Source organism: Rasamsonia byssochlamydoides, assembly GCF_041956645.1.
Source record: "Rasamsonia byssochlamydoides strain NRRL 3658 unplaced genomic scaffold VTN77scaffold_72, whole genome shotgun sequence".
Taxonomy (NCBI): Eukaryota; Fungi; Ascomycota; class Eurotiomycetes; order Eurotiales; family Trichocomaceae; genus Rasamsonia; species Rasamsonia byssochlamydoides.
In genome coordinates, this window is record NW_027192455.1 from 140,892 (window position 1) to 159,726 (window position 18,835).

General features: G+C 49.7%; 5 protein-coding genes across 5 annotated transcripts; 3 read left to right on the plus strand and 2 right to left on the minus strand.

Moving 5' to 3' along the window:
- Positions 1-2,097: 2,097 nt before the first annotated feature.
- On the plus strand, positions 2,098-2,398 carry VTN77DRAFT_8478 (uncharacterized protein; the record flags this gene model as incomplete). Its single annotated transcript, XM_069424980.1, has 2 exons — positions 2,098-2,110; positions 2,175-2,398. The coding sequence occupies 2 exons, from the start codon at positions 2,098-2,100 to the stop codon at positions 2,396-2,398; spliced, it is 237 nt and encodes a 78-aa protein (XP_069274672.1).
- Positions 2,399-2,808: 410 nt separating this feature from the next.
- Positions 2,809-4,721, minus strand: VTN77DRAFT_8479 (uncharacterized protein; the record flags this gene model as incomplete). Its single annotated transcript, XM_069424981.1, has 5 exons — positions 2,809-3,585; positions 3,647-3,781; positions 3,841-4,182; positions 4,238-4,540; positions 4,614-4,721. 5 exons carry the CDS (start codon positions 4,719-4,721, stop codon positions 2,809-2,811), a joined length of 1,665 nt encoding a protein of 554 aa, XP_069274673.1.
- Positions 4,722-9,011: 4,290 nt separating this feature from the next.
- VTN77DRAFT_8480 (uncharacterized protein) lies at positions 9,012-9,779 on the plus strand (the record flags this gene model as incomplete). Its single annotated transcript, XM_069424983.1, has 1 exon — positions 9,012-9,779. One exon carries the CDS (start codon positions 9,012-9,014, stop codon positions 9,777-9,779), a length of 768 nt encoding a protein of 255 aa, XP_069274674.1.
- Positions 9,780-11,515: 1,736 nt separating this feature from the next.
- VTN77DRAFT_8481 (uncharacterized protein) lies at positions 11,516-13,380 on the minus strand (the record flags this gene model as incomplete). Its single annotated transcript, XM_069424984.1, has 5 exons — positions 11,516-12,216; positions 12,302-13,054; positions 13,111-13,136; positions 13,187-13,224; positions 13,288-13,380. The coding sequence occupies 5 exons, from the start codon at positions 13,378-13,380 to the stop codon at positions 11,516-11,518; spliced, it is 1,611 nt and encodes a 536-aa protein (XP_069274675.1).
- Positions 13,381-16,401: 3,021 nt separating this feature from the next.
- Positions 16,402-17,385, plus strand: VTN77DRAFT_8482 (uncharacterized protein; the record flags this gene model as incomplete). Its single annotated transcript, XM_069424985.1, has 1 exon — positions 16,402-17,385. The coding sequence occupies one exon, from the start codon at positions 16,402-16,404 to the stop codon at positions 17,383-17,385; it is 984 nt and encodes a 327-aa protein (XP_069274676.1).
- Positions 17,386-18,835: the final 1,450 nt, after the last annotated feature.

The following is an 18,835-nucleotide window of genomic DNA, read 5'->3' on the forward strand; positions in this document are numbered from 1 at the left end:
AGGAAGTTCATCAGGATATAATAATCCGTCCATACTGAAGAAAGAGCAAAGTGAAGCTACCGATACAGATGTAGACGGAGGCAACGTTCACATCTAGTAGAAGTCTACTCTTTTCCTCTTCTTGATAGATAGGCAACCCATCCATATATGGTCTGAGAACGTAAGACCGTCTGTTGTTGGGTCAATATACATATCATACTACCTAACTCTTATTTCCTCGTCGAATGAACGTTAATCCCTGGAAAACAAATTCAACAAACTTGGTTGCAGTAAGTTGATCGATCATACCCTCCAAGATGAATATACTGATCGAGCCAGTAAACATGCCTTCTCACCACTCTGATATCCTTCTCCGCAGCAGTGTCAGGCACATTCCCGATTGATCTTTTTTCTATAGCAGTCAACATACCGATCCTTAAAAAATTAGTCCGATTCATGAAGCAATTAATTTAATCAATTAACTAACTCCATAAAGTCTTTTCCTCCTTCCCCATTTTCCGAAGGACTTGAGTTTCTTCCCATAATTGCAATTTGTACCGATAGCCCGCCATTCATCCCATCATAATCCCCTTGACTCAATGAGGTCCCTGTCCTGCTGAAGGACCATCTTACGTCCTGCGTAGTTCGCTGCCATTTGGGCCACTGTATATATTATTAGCAAATGTATAAAGAAATTAAAAACTTTACTGTATTGTGTACATTTCATGCATACATTCGAATTCAAGAGACGTAGAAGCCTCAGCTTCCTCTTGCAACGCAAGAAGAGCAGATTCGTGGAACTGTATGTCGTTCTTCATCAGATCAAGGGCAATTTCCTTGACAAGTCCACCGAATTGCGCTCTTGGAATCCTTGTCTTGTGATGCTGGCGTGTCTTGCGCAGTGCTTTCTCTAGTTGAGATTAGAAATGCATAACCATAAATATACAGATCGATCGAACTTTCTGCGTAGCTTGAAACGGCGACGAGAAGCAGGCACGGAAATCCACGATGGATCGGTACTCGGCTTCTCTCCCAGAAGGGTCTTTTTGTTGACCTTGACTGACTTTGTAGCCTTTGACGCAGGGATTGTCTTGTCACCGTTACTGGCCTGCTTTGCGGGAAAGATCACCGGGCGCTTCTTCCTCTTGACGAGGAATTGTCTTTTTGCCGCGGACCTTGCCATTTTTATTCTTTGGTAGAGAAAAAAAATGCAAGTTGTGATGATAGGGAGTAAGGTGTGGCTAATGCTGGAACTGTATGTGGCTGAGCTCTGAGAGGTAATGTGGTAATTTGATTGAGATCTAATGATGCATATAAATAAAGCGATCAGTAATTCAATTGTCAGGTCAGTTGACATAGCCCAAAGAGCTTGGGGTGGTTGCTATTCACTGGGTGTGGGTGAAAAAAAAGATATTACCTATTTGGGCAAGTCATAATAAACAACATTTAGGTATGTAAATTGATATCTGTGTCATATTTCTTCTTACCTCAGATACAGCTCACATTTGTGAGTATCTCATGCTAGAAGTGAGCAGATAGTGACTCTATTCCACCCCTGCCCTCAGTCACTATTCACTCTGTCATGTTTCTATTCTGCTAGGTGGCCTTGCCTTCACATCTTATTTACTGGATCGCATAGTATCCCTTGATTAAGTATAAATTCTCCTCAGCTTTCTCTCTCTCTCTCTCTGTGCATCTTCCAATCTTCCCGTTCCCTCTTCTTGTGCACAAAGAACATCTTCCTCCTTCCTCACTACGTGTACTTGGGCTGAGCAAAGTGAGTATTATCCTATCATTGATCCCCTTCCAGAGTCATTCTACGAAGCTCGATTCAAACATTGACTCTTCCGTCTCTTCTTCAGGAACTGTTCAGTGAGGTTTATTAAATATTCTAGTCGCGCTTTGCTGACGATAGCCTCGCAGTTACCCACAACTCAGACTCGGACTTTGTCTGTCGCCTGCCTGCGTGGTTCCTTTACCTAACTTTGTGATCTGGTTAGTTATACCTTTCCTCTATTATTCGCATAGTTCTTGCTTCAGACACTTCCTGCTCATGCTGACAGTGCGTTATACAGAGATAACAACCTTGCCTTCCATCTCTCCCTGCTGGTTATCATAATGGAAGATTACTGTAAGTGTTCTGTTTTGGCTCCTGCATCCTGCGTTCGTGACTAATATACCCATTTGTACTATAGATGTCCGCCTCGAGAAGCTCTCTGCTTCTCTCAAAGCCATGTGCGATTCCCCGGATACGCCTATCGAAGACCTCAACGCCCTCATCCACGACAGATCCGTCTGTTGCGAAGAGATGATCGCGGACAGCAATCGTATCAAGAAGAAACCTGAAGAGCTTTGTGATCGGGTCAACAAGGACCTCGCGCTTGTTGACAAACCCCGCGGGGCTGGTGCGAAGCTGTAGCTCCAGTACAATCTGGATGCGTCGCTGCCAGAACATAGGATGATCTGGTGAACGAGGAACAACGTTGAGTGTCCATGAGGCTTAGGTGCTAGGTTAAAATGGGTTTCCAATGGATTGTTAGATAGCAGGTAAAAGGGATAACCTAAACAGGATATTCATTTATTGGAGGATGATCACATACTAGACTCGACAAGTATACTGATGCAATGACTAACGGCTCTATCAAAAGCATCAAGACGGACATTTAGATAGAGATCGACATGAAGTATCATTGAGTCAGTAGGTTTATATTATTCAAGACTACGGGACTACCTAGTCGTTTCTGTGATAATGACATATTATCATCATCATTGATACTAAGTCAAGGGTAGATGAATCTCAACGTGTGCATCGTCATGCCAACTCTTCTGTCAACTAGCTACGCGCCCTCTCTCCCACACCGCCGAATCGGTACACGAATTCTTAAACATCTGCAAGCGAAACTTGTTCCCGATGTACAGAAACAGCTCCTGGATGAACTTTTTCTCGACCATGCCGTCCGAAAACGTGTCAAAGGCCACCCGCAGGGGGAACATAATCCGCGAGATCAGCAGCCCCGGCGACGTGCTCACGTAGTATTTCATGCTCCGGCAGATGTCGCAGGCGTGTTTGTACCGTTCATGCGGCGTCAGCACCGCCACTAGCCCGCTGTCGTCCACGGCGGTGATGACTAGACGCAGCGCCCAATACAGACACATCGACAGGGCGAGCAGCTGGTCTGGGTAGACCAGGATGGGCGGCGTGACCAGCTCACCTGTCGCTAAATTTCGACACCGGAACAGAGGAAATTTGGACTCGGGTCCATTCTCGCTTTCTTGTACAGTGTCTTCGAAGATCTCACCCATGTATCCCATGGGATAGGTGCTCGCATGGATACTGTTCCATAGCTGCAAACGGGCGTCCAGCTCCGTCGCTGTCTTCCAGAGGGCCGCTTGGCTGGATGCAATCGCTTCCGGGGTTGCAAGCGTGCCTCGTCGCAGGGCGGCCTTGAAGCTGTCAAAGGCGCCCAAATACGCAGGGATGTCGACGGCAATATCCAGCAGGTGATGCAGAATGTCCTTCTGTGGGCCGTTTTCTGGCCAGGGCACGGTGATCCATTCCTTGCTAGCTAAGAACGTTGCGCGTCTGCTGACGATGGTCGACGTTACCTATACCAGTCATCAGTCAGGCTGACTCCAATCGCGTGACGATAGTATCAGCTACGCATACCCAAAACAGTCGTAGGCCCACATACAACGACCTGTCCAGGCCAAGTCGGTGTCGATACGCGGTCCGCAAGCGCATCAGCGCCAGCCCTCCTTGCTGATGTTTGAAGATTGAATCTTTCAAGCTTTGCTTGAACGCCTGGGACAGACGTGAGCATTAAATCAAAGCAGTCAACGGGAGAAGTTAACTGGACGAACCTCGATGACAGCGACCAAAACTACCACCGTCAATACTTCGGTGGACTTGCACTGTTCCGGGTCATTGACTGCCCTCTGCAGCAGCTTGAGGACTCCACTGTACTGAGCATTGCCGACGGCTTCGATCTTGGGATGTTTATGGCGCTGACTGATGAATATCAGGGAGGCTGCTTCGAACGCTTTCGACAGCAGCGGGGAGAAGATTCGCATTTCGGCGGCCGCTCGCATGTCAAAGCCGATGCCGGAGTAAATGGGGGACTGTGGCGAACACGCCTCGACAAAATCGCCCAGGAACACTTCGAGGAGAGCTTTCCCCGAACTTGGAGGAGTTGATATTACGCTCTGTATTCTCATCTTGTCAGGTCAGATATCAACCACGTCGTAACGATCTACCCACCTTCGATTCAGTTGATTCAGCGTTCTTAGTGCCCTTCATTGCAAGTGGTCTCATCGAGAGTGCTGCATGCCACGAGGACCTAGAAGTCTGCCTCCCTTCCGTCGAATTCGGCGTGCTGCTGCTGGTCTTGTTGAAGTCTTTTGCCTCGGTCAACTGTTCCTCCAGCTGCTTGCATCGCTGCCGCAGCTTCTCGATGAGATCGGACTGCTCGATGAAACGGCGGTCTTTCTTGGTCGTGCCATATTCACATTTGGACGGTGCGCCGCGAGTGCAGCACGCCCGGCATGGCTTGACGCGGTCGCACTGGATGTCGTAGTCAGTAAGCGGATATATAGTAGGTCGATATCTACACTACTGCTCCATCTGATGTACATACCTTGACCTTCCGTTTCTGGCAATTCAGGCAGGACAACGTCCGCCGGAACTTCTTGCCAGTCTGCGCGTGTCGTGTGGCCTCGGTATCGGATTGTTGACCGTCGCCCATGAGGAAGACTAGATAGTCGGCCTGACGATCTTGCTGTCATCAACAGTGTAACATCTATAATATAACCAGTTCAATAAGCTTGGACAACAGGCAGCAAGTATCAGGCCAGAACGTTCCTTTTAACTACCTTCTACCTACCTAGGTAGGAGGTCCTCACGTTGCTCGAACTAAAGCATCGGCAGTCAGCACGTGTACTAGTCGATGAGACAGGTCAAAAAACGCTCTGTTCGATCGAGACGCTGTCAGAGTCAACTAGCGCTGCAGATCTGGCTGCGATTCGTTGAGTTAGACTCCTGCGAGTGCTGTTCCACATGCTGGCACGTTTGGCGTTTTTTTCGGCTGCTTCTGTTTGTTTTGGTAGTGATCGTCTAAGAATGCAGGATGACAGTACATACAGAGCACAAAATCTCAGCTGCAGATCGATCGTTGCCTTGCAAGTTGCAATGTTAGAAATATTACTGTACATTTATCAATTTACTTCTCAGTGGACTCTGTCGGCAGCCTACCAAGTATGGACTTAACTAGCCATCTCAGGACTTGCACACAAAACTATCTAGGTCGTAGAAGGATCAACTTCTGGTATTTTCCCCCTGAGCTTGAAATACTCCGTACTACCTGTCGGCATGATATCAGTACATGCAAGGAAAAGGAGTGGATTGCCACGTGGGCCATCGCATGGCTCCTCACCACCATCGCAAACGAATCAGAATGGTGCAAGTCAGCCAAACAAACCACGGCCTAACTTTAAAATTCCTGATCAGCCGCCAGCGGAGCCGGGGGGTTAGGTAGGGCGCACTTTTTTCCTTCTTTTTTTTTTCTTGGCCCTAAGGAAAGGGAAACCGACCAATCAAATTGAAAACAAGGGAACAAAAAAATTCTGACATTTGCTCCGCACTAATGATAAAAATAGATGTGCGCAGGGGGGTCTTGCTAGTTTGTATCTATCGGAAGTAGGGCTGCTGGAGAAGGTAAATGGCCTGAAACCTGCGTTAAGCATCAGAATACTGTTCTGTACGGAAATCAGATGTCGTCTTGTCTCCCAAACATCATTAATAATAGAGTAAGATTTTGTGACTATCATACATCGGTCGATTCCATGCAGGGGGGAGAAAAGGAGAGGGGGGAGTGTGTCTGGGTAGCGGAATGACGTGTACAGTACAGAGTACTCCGTACTCCATAATTAATTCATTATTATTATAATTAGGAGGAGATGCAGACATCCTATCAGACCTGAATCCTGCACGATCCTCGTGGCTGATCTTCCTTATCATTTCCTGGTCTGGCGATGAAACTTCTTTGTCATACCCGCCCTGTTCATCCCCTTAGTTCCTCGTAGAATCTCTCGAACAAGACAAAAAAAAGGCCTTACAAATCCCTTGTTGGTTCAGATTTGCAGTTACACAGCAGGATCAGTGGGTCAAACGCACCCCTTCTCAATCGGGTTGGTAAGAATACTGTCCATAAGCCCTGATCACAACAATACCTAGAAGAGAGTGTCAAAAGATAAGTACAGTACAACTCTTCTTCTATCTCGTCTGAAATTTGAATGAATATCAAACACGTATTATAGTCAATATTTGCGGGCATCATAACTGACAAGTTAAAAATTTCAGATGAATCTCCCACCCCTGTTAGAACTTACGGATCCACGGTCCACATTGTCATGAGGACGCTACTGCAACAACCCGACTCGTAATCCTGCCGCAAACCTACATCGGGAATCGTCTTTTCCATGTTCAGCTTCCATGCGACTTGGAATAAGATTTCTAGTCCTTATTAATAAGGCTGCGCCAATTGCACATCCAATAATCTTGTCACTCCTTGGCAGGGGTTGACCCCCTTGGGCGACTCCCTTAGATGCATAATTATAGCCTTGTCGCGTGGCACACCCACCCCTTCTTTTCCACCCCTTGCTTAGACGTTTTCTCGAAACATTTTTCAGTTGTCATATTTCCCACCATATCCTAGATGGTAAGCGCTAACAAATTAGGCATTTCGCCATGCCTTGTGACCTGTCGATCCCATGTCTTCGTCTGCATCTCACACACGTGTCACCCCAGCTGAACTGATCCTAATGGAGGCAAGGCGCCAGGACTCGCATCCTCTATTACCTGTTTCAGTGGATGTTGTTACGCTAGCCTGCAGTTTGTCAAACTTAATTATGATGCTGTCGAGTATTATCAGATGGTCCTCCACACTTCCACGTGCTGGCTTGCTGCAGGATGCTTTGCACTACACCGTTTGCAACACCACCTCGAGATGATCGATACTGTGATCTTACCGTATCTAACTTGATACCATTGAGTCACAGTGATACAACGGTAAATCTATACCAGCGGCGGCCGGTATGGCTCTCCAATTACTTACTTCTTCTGGTTTAGCCAAGGCGGGTCGGCGGGCCCAGATCCACTCCGAAAATCTGGGGAAGCACGGAGAACTCCGTTAGTGTCGGCAGAGAATGTGGAGTGTGGGTTTCGGACCCGAAAGACCCGAAAGTCAAAGAGCAAAAGATTTAAAGATAGATAGATGCCTTAGACAGGAATTATTTATTAAGTTTAATTAATCTTATCAAACGAAAAAAACAACGCTTATTCTTTTGTTTGCCAGGTTACTGTCCATCTCTTTTTGACGTCCATTGATGGCAGCTTGCTGATCAATGCTGTATTATATTGTTATCGGTTACTTACAGTGAAATGTGAGTAAACTTGCATATGCAATGCAAGAGCACCAGAATAGCAAGTGGTGGTCCTAATGATGCAGTGGACCGCACGAACATCTGATTCAAGTCCAGGGTATGCACATGTCTGACTGTGTAACACTCCATCGATGTGAGAGATGTTCAAAGAACGAGGAGAAGAAAGAAGAAAAAGAGAAAAAGAGAAAAAAGGGAAAAAAGAAAAAAAAAAAGAAAAAAAGCAAAAAAGAAAAAAGAAAAAAGAAAAAAGAAGGAGTGTTGCCGCGTCTGGCAACGCTCAGTGAGGGAATTACTAGAAAGGGAAAGAATGAAGCCGTTGAGATATCTCTATATTGAACCTCTCTACTAGACGACTTGGTGGTGAGAAAGGAAGTAGGAGGAGGTTTGGGGCGCACGGGCCAACGGAGCTGACTAAGCGTGTGGCCGGCTGCACCGAGGAGACATTGAAAACCCTAAACGGTGTAAAGACAATTTCAATTTTAAACACCATTGAGATAACATAGAAGGAATGAAGTGTTTTTCGACGGCTCTGTTGCTAGAAACTGTCCATTCAACAATACCGTAATTATCAGAGAACTTAGAAGCAACTATTCTACCCTCCCTGGAGGGTATAGTTCCTCTATACAGGGTGACACCATGTCCATTCAAGGCACAGTGGAATAGGAATTACCTTCGAGTTTGGCCGCAATCTTCTAGAAACAAAGCAATAAACGCTCTAGGTGTTGGAATTCATGACATACCGGTCTAACTGGATTCGGTAGTCATATAAGCTGATGTGATACATCATATTGGAAGCCGATACCCCGCTTCTCACAATAAGGCTTATACGCCAGGTCTCCCACATCTGATTAGAATCAGGAATCAAGTCTCCTTCATATCATCATATCATCTTCTATAGTGGTGCTTGTAGAAGCTTCTCCCCTATATGCTTATAGCCATAACCTCAACAATCCCGAGGACCTTGCCCTTCTGGATTTCGAATTATTAAATGCCTTTGATAACAACTCCCTATTTGGAGAGGTAGCCACAGACGATGGGTCTGTGGCTGCAAGTCAGAGCCCTAAGCAGAGCGCACTATCTGCGGAAAATGTTCCGGACCTATGTCTTCCAACACTACACCATTACAGGGCGGAGATAGACGGACATCGCGCTGATAAGGTGGTAGATATATGACAGACAGGTATCAATCAGTTTCTCTCTCTCTCGCCTCCCTGGTGAGAGAGCACGAGAGACGAAATGATCTTTCCAGAGATTTACTGACAGCAAGAATGGCTCTACTGGACCACGCACAGGTTCTGTTCCTTCTTGCGCTCGCATATACCCTCTTCAGCTTCCTCTACTCATCGCTCCTCTCCCCCCTGAGGAAGATCCCAGGACCATGGTACGCCACTCTGACAAAATGGTGGCTCGTCTACAAGACGTCCGATCGAAGATAATCCACGACCTGCGCCAGCGGTACGGCCCCTGGGTGCGGATCGCCCCGAACGAGGTGTCGACGTGCGACCCGGACGCCATCACGCCCGTCTACGGCGTCAATTCGAATTTCGTCAAGACTCTACACCTACCAGCTGCGCGGTATACCTGAGCTCTTTACCATGGCTGATCGCAGGCAGCATGCCACAAGGCGGAAGCAGCTGGCGCATCTGTTCTTCATGTCGACCATCGTCGAGTACGAACAGCTTATCGGGCAACACGTCCAGCTGTGCATGGACCTGATCGCTGCGCAGGGCAGGGCGGGCCTGCCGAGCAACCTCTACGACTGGTGGCATTACCTGTCCATGGACATCGTCTGCGATCTCTCGTTTGGCCTCACCTTCAACACGCTCCGCGACGGGGCCAAGAAGAACTACGTCAAGGACCTCTACGGCTCCCTGACCATCGAGCCTGTGCGATGGCATTTCGGATGGCTCAACAAGGTCGCCGCGTGGGCGCCCATTCGATACGTTCGCGAGGCTGAGGCCTGCAGTCGGCGAGCCTTCAGCAGAGGCGTGCAGATTGTGCAAGAATACAAGGCCAGCCCAGGGAAGAAACGGCGGAAAGACCTCCTGCAGAAACTGCTCGATGCGGTGGATGAAAAAGGTCATCCCCTTTCCAGACGACGCGATCAACGTCCAAGCCACCAGCTTCATCCTCGCGGGCTCGCACACCACCTCATCGTCTCTCACCTGGATCGTGTGGCGGATCATGAAGAACCCGACGATCATGGACAAGCTGACGAGGGAGCTGGACGACGCCCTGCCCACGCACAGCCAGCTCGAACACCTGCCCTATCTGAACTGCATCATCAAGGAGGGCCTGCGCATCGACACCACCGTGCCGGGGTCCACACCGCGCTATGTGCCGCGGGGAGGAGCGCACATTAACGGGCGCTACCTACCGGGGGGATCGATCATCTCCGTGCAGGCGTACACCTGTCATCGCGACCCAGCGGTATTTCCGCAGCTGGAGCTCTTCCTCCCAGAACGATGGCTAGCCGCGACGCCGGAGATGAACAGGCTGTACATCCCGTTTTGGGGCCGACGGGCCGCGGAAATGCATAGGGATGCATCTGGCGTATATGGAGCTGCGGGTCATCCTTGCGGCGCTGTTCTATCGGTTTGAGCTGTCGTTTGCGGGGAGTGTCACGGACGAGAGTATGGAGATGGATGAGTACTGGCTGGCGAATCCGAAGGGTCAGCGGTTGGAAGTGTTTGTGAGGGAGAAGCTGTGACGGCGCAGCGGCCCAGAGGTCCGGTCAGGTGACTCATATCACGTGATACTTCCGAATCAGGAAAGGGTCGGGTCGCTTCGATATATCGACTCCCTCGCCCACAGTCCTGATTTCAATTTTCTTCTTCCTTCCTCAGCTTCGAATTCTTGTAAATTAGGCTACCAAATATGAATTTCTTTCGTTTTTGACTGAGCCATCACAGAAGGTGAAGATTTAGAAAGAAAAGCATCCCAGTAGAATAGGACTCCGGGACTGACACCGTCAGTTATGTATGCTCAGAGGGCTGCAAGATAAGGATATGCCAGTTAGACGACCGTTGACTTGACATCTACGTACTCGCATTGAGAGGAAAATTGTACCTGGACTGTACAAGCAAGACGTCCTCTATGCAAAGCAGGTGAAGGTAAAGCGTCATCATTTCATTCTTCAAAATCAAGTATTCGCATCTCATGTCGAAGAGAAACCCTCGATGAAGCAGCTGCAGCAGGGAAAGAAGCGTGGCGATCACGTGTTTGCCTAAGGCACGAAGGCATCCACCCACCGAGGCGTCCCTGTGTCGGGACGCAGAATAAAAGAAAAAAGAAAAAATGACACCGAGCCCCGATTCGAACCGCCGCCCTATTCATAACACCCCCAGACCCTGCAAAACACTCTACCTCCAAATCAACCCAGTAAACGATAAAAAAAAACTGGTAGCTTCTCTTTGATTGAGCGTGTCATCCTTAGTGCAGGGGCCATGCTAATCTTCTCTGTATCGTTTCAAATTGACCAAATGCCCGAAGGCACCAGGATACCTTTGAAGTGATTTATAAGGATGTGCCTGCGGGAAGCGCGGGAGTGCTGATTGGCTGGTTGGGAAAGGCAGTGGCGAGACGGGCGGCAGAAAGGAGAACACCAAAAATGCGCTGGTGTCAGCAAACAGCTACAAATACGAGTCGGCTTTAAGACATCAACGACTGACTGGACGAGGTCTGGATTCAAGAGATCACTACAGAACATCTCTACGGATATAATTCTTTTTATAATGCGAAAACACTCATATCTGTGAGAATTCCGGGGTCGCCCTGACTGAGCACTCGGAGTACAAGATGTGTTACTGTGTCGGTAGAGAGGAAGACCAACGGATATATATTTTAGGAGTGTATGAGCTGTCGCCGGATAGTTATGAGAAGGAGATCAACCGAATAGTCTGACCTGCCATACCGCTAGATTATCATTCAGCTATCTCTAACCTATCATACTACCGCGTTGCTGGGACATAGAATTTGTAGCTATATTACATCGATTGAGTCTGAATCAAGGCCAACAATTGATGATTTGTGCCAATCAGCCAAAAAAAAAGGAATGAGTGACATTCGGGCTCTCGACGAGGCCACTGTTCAACACGGCCTACAACAGCACCATCAACAGCCCAGCGGCCACCGCTGCCACCGAATACAACCCCGTTTGCACCGCATTCGATACCCCAAATGTCTGCCAGCTCAGTCTGCCTGGAGCAGCCCCCTTGGACGTCGCACCGCCAGAACCGCCACCGGTCGCCCTGGCCGAGGCAGCCGAGGCGGCGCTACTGCTAGCGGCATTGAGCAGCTGAACGCAAGTTCCCGTCGGCGACGCGGATTTCTGCAGCGTGGCGGAACCGCTGAAATCGCACGCGGACGCCCCATTGCCCTCGCTGTTCTGCTCTTGGTAGTAGGCATTGATCGCCCAGGCCAGTCGGTCGGACGCATCGCACGGCGAATACATCCCGTAGACGCCGGTAGTCGAGTTGGTGTCGATGCCCTGGCAGGCAGTATTCGACAGGCCGCAGACGATACCCAGCAGGTTGCCGACGTCGTCGGCGGTCAGGTCAGCCTTGGGAACGCACTGCAGCGTCGGCGTCATGCAGCTGCACAGCGCCTGGTTCGGGGTCGGCGGCAGGTTCGTGGCTGCCTCCCATGACGCGTTCAGCGTCGGACACGGCTGGTTGACAGTATTGGTGGGCGTGTAGTCGGCCGCGTTGGTGAGACTGGGGCTGATCTTGGCCATCTGGCTGGAGTAGGCCGTGAAATCAGGCAGTTTACTGACGCTGGAGCCGCTGAGAGTGACGAGACCTATAACCAGGTTAGCAGGGTTGCTGGGAGATAACCCTACAAAAGTAGGCTCCTGGTAAGGCTGCTAGGGAGGGGAGGCCGCTACCGTAATTGTTGACGTCCTCGAAATACATATAGATAATCCCCCCCGACCAGACGGTCGTCATCTGCGGCCCGAACAGCGTCGGCACGTCGGTGAACTCGCGCGGCTGGACGGTGTTGCAGCCATACTCAGAGAAGAAAACAGGAATATCGAACTTGGAGAAATCGGCCGTCCGGTCGGCGTAGCCAGACTCGACAAAGTTCGAATTCCCGCACCATTCGTAGATGTTGAGCCCGTAGAAATCGACGCGCTCGTCGTCGGTGCCGCAGTCAAAGTAGGTCGAGATCTGCTCGCGAATGTACTGGTCGTCGTCGGCCGCATAGCCGACCGGGATCGCGCGATAGTTCTTCTGCTTGATGTAGGCCTTCATGTCGCGGACGGCGGCTTTGACGAAGACGCTGGCGCCGGTGGTTAGGTTGCTGTTGGTGACTTCGTTTCCGGCGAAGAAGCCCAGCACGTTGGTGTAGTTGGCCAGCGAGTCGATGACGGAGGTGTAGCGGCTGTACAGGTCAGTGTTCCATTCAGGCGAGACGCGGTTAATCGACTGCGACGGTTGCGAGAGGTCGGCAATCAGGTAGATGCCGGCGTCTGCCAGCATGCTCATGCACTCGCTGTGGTCCTCGTCGGGATTGATGGCGTAGACGCGCACCACGTTGGTATTGAGCTCTTTCAGCAGGGGGATATCGCGCTGACAGCCGACGGGATCGGTGAGCGGGTCGACGTAGCTGCTGTTGCTGTTGCTGGTGGCCGGGTTGGCTAGAATGAATCTGAGTCGAAATCCAAGCAGAACGCAGGTGATAAGGTCGACCTACCTTGATACGCGACTCCTTGGATGAAGCTGAGAGAGAAATTAGCTCCACCGACCATGTATGCAGGGAGTCAACAGACAATTCGGTTCCATTGGTCTTGTAGAAAAAATGCGAGCCCTGGCGCGGTCATGTCAGACTGGACCCGAATTGAGCGTTGTATTGCTGTCGCAGGCTACCTACCTTGATAACGATGGGATCAACATCAGTGGCATATGAGCCGGCAAGCAAGCTCAAGGCCGCGATGGCCGACGCAGCCCACTGGACTGCCTTCATTACTGTAGAAACGAGCGGAAGGTGAAGATGAAGTAATACGATCCAAAACGAGAGTTCACTGCCGAAAAAAATGCAATGAAGCTGAAAAAAGGAAAGAAAGAGGAGGCAGGAGATTTATGCTGACACCATGTGACTCCATGCATTCACTAGGCTGCGCTCAGCCGCATTGTTGGTTACATAGTCCAACAGGAACGCATTGCACCCAACGCGTCAATGACAGCACCGGCATGGCCAATCTTGTTGGATCGCCAACCCTGCCAGGTCAATCTGTTTTAGCCATTATTGCCTGAATTCCTAGATCGTTCTTTCAGGATCAAGACTGGATCAAGACTGGTTCCGGAAACCCCGCCCGGATCTGGGGCGAGAATGAGTGTAGCTAACAACGCGCCTCGCTTTCAGATCCTGGATGATTGGGTCGCAGCAAGTGAGACTCCTCTAGTGCCTAACAAACGAGCCGAGCGCAGCACAGCCTCATTTCCACTGAGTAACCAACGTGATCCAAAGAAAGAAATACAGATAGAGCGCTGCCATGAGAAAATGGTCAGTATGTTGTATACCGGCTCTGAGCCCCCAGAATTACTCTTTGACAGTGCTGAACCTACCTAGGTAGGCCATAATACTAGTTCAATGGACACTGAAATTTCCACCGAATCTGCAGAATTGACTCGGGGGCANGAAGTCGGCGTAAATTCCCCAAGTCATCAGGGTGATCACTTTAGGGCCTCAACTCATTCCATTCCCTTCGCCGTGATGCTACGCTATTATCATCAGTGGAACCTAACCGCTTTCTTATCAGATCATGATCAGATAGTTGAATGACGCGTGTCCGAGCAGATTGTTTCGAACTCCTGGTGATCTTTCAGTCGCTTCTACGGCCTCTTCTAGCGGTCGCAGACCGGAGAACTTCCAAGTAAAGTGACCTTTGTGCAAGGGTGATTCCACGTTGCAAATATGGGAGCAGAAAGACAACTCGATCCCGGTTCCCAGCGTTTTCAACGTCCACATTGACCTGATAATGACAATTACATTCCAATAAAGCATATCCCTGTGTACGTGCTCCTTCATAGCGTTTGTCACTGACTTCCAAACCTCTGCGTTATCTCGTACGTACATGGTGCTGGAGGAGGAGAGTTGTCGAAAGAAGATGGAGAGAGAAAGGTAAAACAGGGGGGGTGTTACAGTTGCATGCTGGCTATCTCGCTGGCAAAAGGGAAAGAACTATACAGACATTTCCAGGCGCTACATACCTTCCTAGATAGGCAATACCCTTCCCACCTCAGCTCCTGCCTCGAAGACCTTGCTTTTTCCTTCCTTCATGGCTGTCGAATTTTCATGCCAGTACACTAAGCGAAATTCAAATCTCCCTCATAGGAACAAGGAATACGTCCTTGGTGTACGATTCGATTGGACACAAGTGACTAGCAGCCATCGCGATATGTCTTGCATGCTGAATTCTCCTCTAGGGGGATATACGACCAAACGATCCACAAGACCCTCTGCTACTCGATCAGAGACTTGGTGCCCGATTCGAACGGTGACACCGACTTTGAGATACTCGTTGAAACCTTGACCGCTCAGATGCAACTAGCCATTCGGAGGGATCAGATTGGAAGGCGAGAGAGATTGTCGAGGCGAGACACGATAGCCTAAGCGATGCGGTTGGCTCACTCTCTGAATCACAGGGTTTCATGGACCAGAGTGCTGTCTTCAGGGTTCAGGAGTTAGCTTGTCATTTGGCAAACGTGCATTATTGCTTGAAGAGTTACCATTTTATTGCCTTTGCACAAATTTTCATCATCTGAGCAGTGTAGCGAGGTTGGACAGAAGATTTTAAGAAATATTGAAGGACTCTTACACCTTAGCAGTAACTCAAATATCTCCATAACTGCATGCTATGCTGCCTCCAGAAGCTTAAGGTAAAGTTATCAGCACTTCATTCTTTGTTCTTAATTACTAGAAGCTATGTTGAAATTGTAAATGCCAATTCCCAGTCTCCTCTTTTCAGGACGGCCTTATTCACCAGAAATAGCGGAATTTGCCGTTCAAATAGGCAGTCAAAGCAGCGTTCACCTTGGCCCTTGGCCGACCTGATTGGCTCACGGCCTGGGGTCAGGGCTGTTACGCCATATCTTAAGTGTGGCTGGCCTACCTATGAGTGCAAGCATCTTCCTGATCATCACTGTTTGTTTATGTCTTCACACACGCTGACAGACTAAACAAACTCGCTCATTTTCAGTGCCTCGCCAAGCTGTCATACATGACCTCCTCTAGCGCGTCTTCCGTCCCTTCTGCTGCCGTCCTTCTGTCCACAAGACCTTCCTTTTGGACAGACTTTTAATTAGTTTGTGTCTTGACCATCCTGTCTTTCCTTTCATATTCAACTTGCTCCGGACTCTGTTTTTAAGTCATTTGATACAAGTACTCTTCAGCCTTGACGTACGACTCCTCGCCACTCTGAGTACTCAAAACTTGAGGGCGTCGACGCAAACACGTCAGACGTGTTTTTTTCCCCTCAATATCATCTTCCAGGTAAGATCCTGGAGCATCTCTGTTATCGCGTGACAATAATTTTTTTTTCAGGGAGGTGATTGGGTCCTTTTTCCTTCCCCCAACCAGTCATCCCGTCCACTTCTTCCTAGCTTCAAGTATGGAGTTGCGTCCTGTCTCATTATCGCGGTCTGATTTGTTGTCTGTCATGGACGTGCATGTTTCTTGAGTTAGAAGACCACTCGCTAAAGAGAGAGGATCAGCGAAATAAAGGTGGAATACCTTGTCAGTTCATGAGTGCTGAGAGAGGATGTTTGCTCTCGTTTTCAATCTAGGTATCGAATAAATAGACGACCGGTTGAATCGAAGCAAGTCGAAACTCGAGGAATAATCATTCATCATCACTTGCCATCGCCGTTCTCGTGGGCTTTACCTTTGCACACCGTCTTGGCCTCGATCGAGTTGCGTTGTTAGTGGACCATTCAAGTTATTACCTTTCCGTGAAGACGAACCATCTTTTGAGTGTTCTACACCATGGCGACTGGCGAACCTCTTCCCTCTGACATTTGGAGATTTATCACCGATTTTCCAGACGGCACGATTATCTACCACTACGGGAGTTCCATCAAGAAATTGGAGGCTGTCATCCGTACTCTCAAGTCCGATGCACGGTTGATGCACGCCATCTACCACCTTCTCATCGTCCGGGACCTTCCACTCGATTTCTTCCAAGTTGAGCACGGATCCGGCAAATATTCTGACCTCAGCGAGAAAATCTTGGAGAACACTCGGCCCGCGTACTTCTACGACGATGGCCTGTTCGTCGTGAATGTGTTCCCCATCAGACCTCACAAATACATCGCACAGGAATTCGAGAAGAAGATCCACGACTGGTGCAAGAGGCTGGAGATCCCGCCAAACGAGTATCGGTACTTTTGCCCGCGGTTCCAGGAAGCCCGCGACGAGGATGGTCGACCAACATCCGCGAGACAATGCCAAGGCATGTTTATCCCACCTCGCCAGCCATCTCAGCAGACTCCGGACAATGAGTGGCCAAGCTTCGTGGTTGAAGTTGCGACCGCGGCTCCCGCGACGGAGCAATACCTCCACTTCGGCGTGAACTGGTGGTTCCGAGAATCCAAGGGGATCGTCAAAGCCGTTTTGCTCCTGTTTGTCGACCGGCAGGAGCCGCGCTCCCTCACCATCGAGAAGTGGGTATGTCAGCCTGAGGACGAGACCGATGATGAGACAGATGAAGAGCCCGCGACCCCGACACTTGCGAACGCAGAGGGAGGTTACCACGCGGCAGCGCAGCAGCAGCAGCCACAACCTCCGTCTGATCCAGTGCCTCGCTGCGTACAGAAGGTTGTCGTCACAGACGAGCAGGTGACAGGGGCTCCGTTACTACTGGAGTTTGAGTATGCATTCGAACGGCCGCCGCAGATGATCTCCGAGATCAACCTGCGCTTGGACGAGGGTTTTCTTCAGAGATTGATGAAGAAGTTTAACCCCCGGTAAATCGATAGCCAGGTGGAAGGCAACAACGAGGTGGAAGTGACACAGAGAGGGGATAAAGAAAAAAAAAGAACCTTTAGAAAAAGAAAAAAAAAACTGATAGAATGCTAATAGCGCATCTACTCCTCTATTGTCGAGAAAAATCCTGTAGCAATAATGATGACAAATAATAATACATTCTTGCTGCTTGTCTGTAGGTGCTCGCGATTGTTGCAGCAGAAAAGAATCTCCTCCTCGAGCGCCGACCGAAAGCAGTCATGTATATCGAAGATGTGGCAGAGTTTGCCCGAGTTCTTCTTGCGACTACTGAGATGACATTTACCTGCGGCTGGCTCCGGATTGAGCTGCTGCTCTTTTGCCAGCTGGCAGCCATTACTGGTAGCCGTCCCAGGCGCTGTTGGACCTTCGCTATCGGCACCTCCGGTTGAACCTGATCCGTGATCCAGACGGAAAGCGTCCTCGACTGTTCATTTACCTGACACCGGAGTTTACGAAGACGTTCCTGGGCAAGAAGGAGCCGTGAGTTACCCTCCTCCTCCTTCTCCTCTTCCTTTTTTTTGTCGTTTCTGATATTTTTGCAATGGTCTCCTTGCTGCCCCCTACGAGTCGGCTAAATATCTATTCGTTCACTATCTTGCTCTTCTGAGCAGTATTGAGAAAAGAAGGGGAGGTCTCCTGTGCAAACCCTGGGCTGATTGTACTGAACAGGAATACTTTCCCGATCCCTGAGATCATCTATGACCCGACCTTGGTCCTCAGCCCCCATGTCTTCCTCCTAGGCATGTTATTCCGGATCGGAGCCATCAAGAATATATCCATGGACGGCCCAGTCGTGAACTGCCCGGAGAACTTGTACAGCCTCGGCATTTTAGATTGGCTTAACCAGCAGGAATTGAAGTTGAAGGTTGAAATATTGGATCAATTCGTGTTCTGCCAGGCGATTCGGGAAGCAGATGGGGTTCGGATTGCTCTTGATCAGCAACTGTCGTCGGCGACCGTCCGATACCGGATGAAACGGGGAGGTGAAATCACAGGCTTTGAACAAGTCACGAAGCCAAGTACTGCCTTCGATACGGAGCAGCCAAGGCATTCAATGACAGCCGTAAGCTCCATCGCCCTTCCCATTCCCCCCTCCCCTCCCCCCTCCGCTATCTCTTTCCATCTTGGCGAGTGTTGCTGACGGGGATGTCTGGTTAAACAGCGGACGTGACGGATGAGCTCCAGAACGTGATGTTGCAGCATGCCACCATCGACACCTTCGTTCGGCACTATAGCGTGGGCATCCACGTCGATGCACAGGCGATTGTCCGGGGGCTGCCACAAGAGAAACGATTGATGCGTTTCGCATGCTCCATGAGCCGGTCGATCGATCCCCGGCGACCCTACAAGCTGTCTGCAGAAGACTCCAGTTCTATCAATGAGCTCCCTCGTGTGTGTGCCTTGCAGGAGCTGG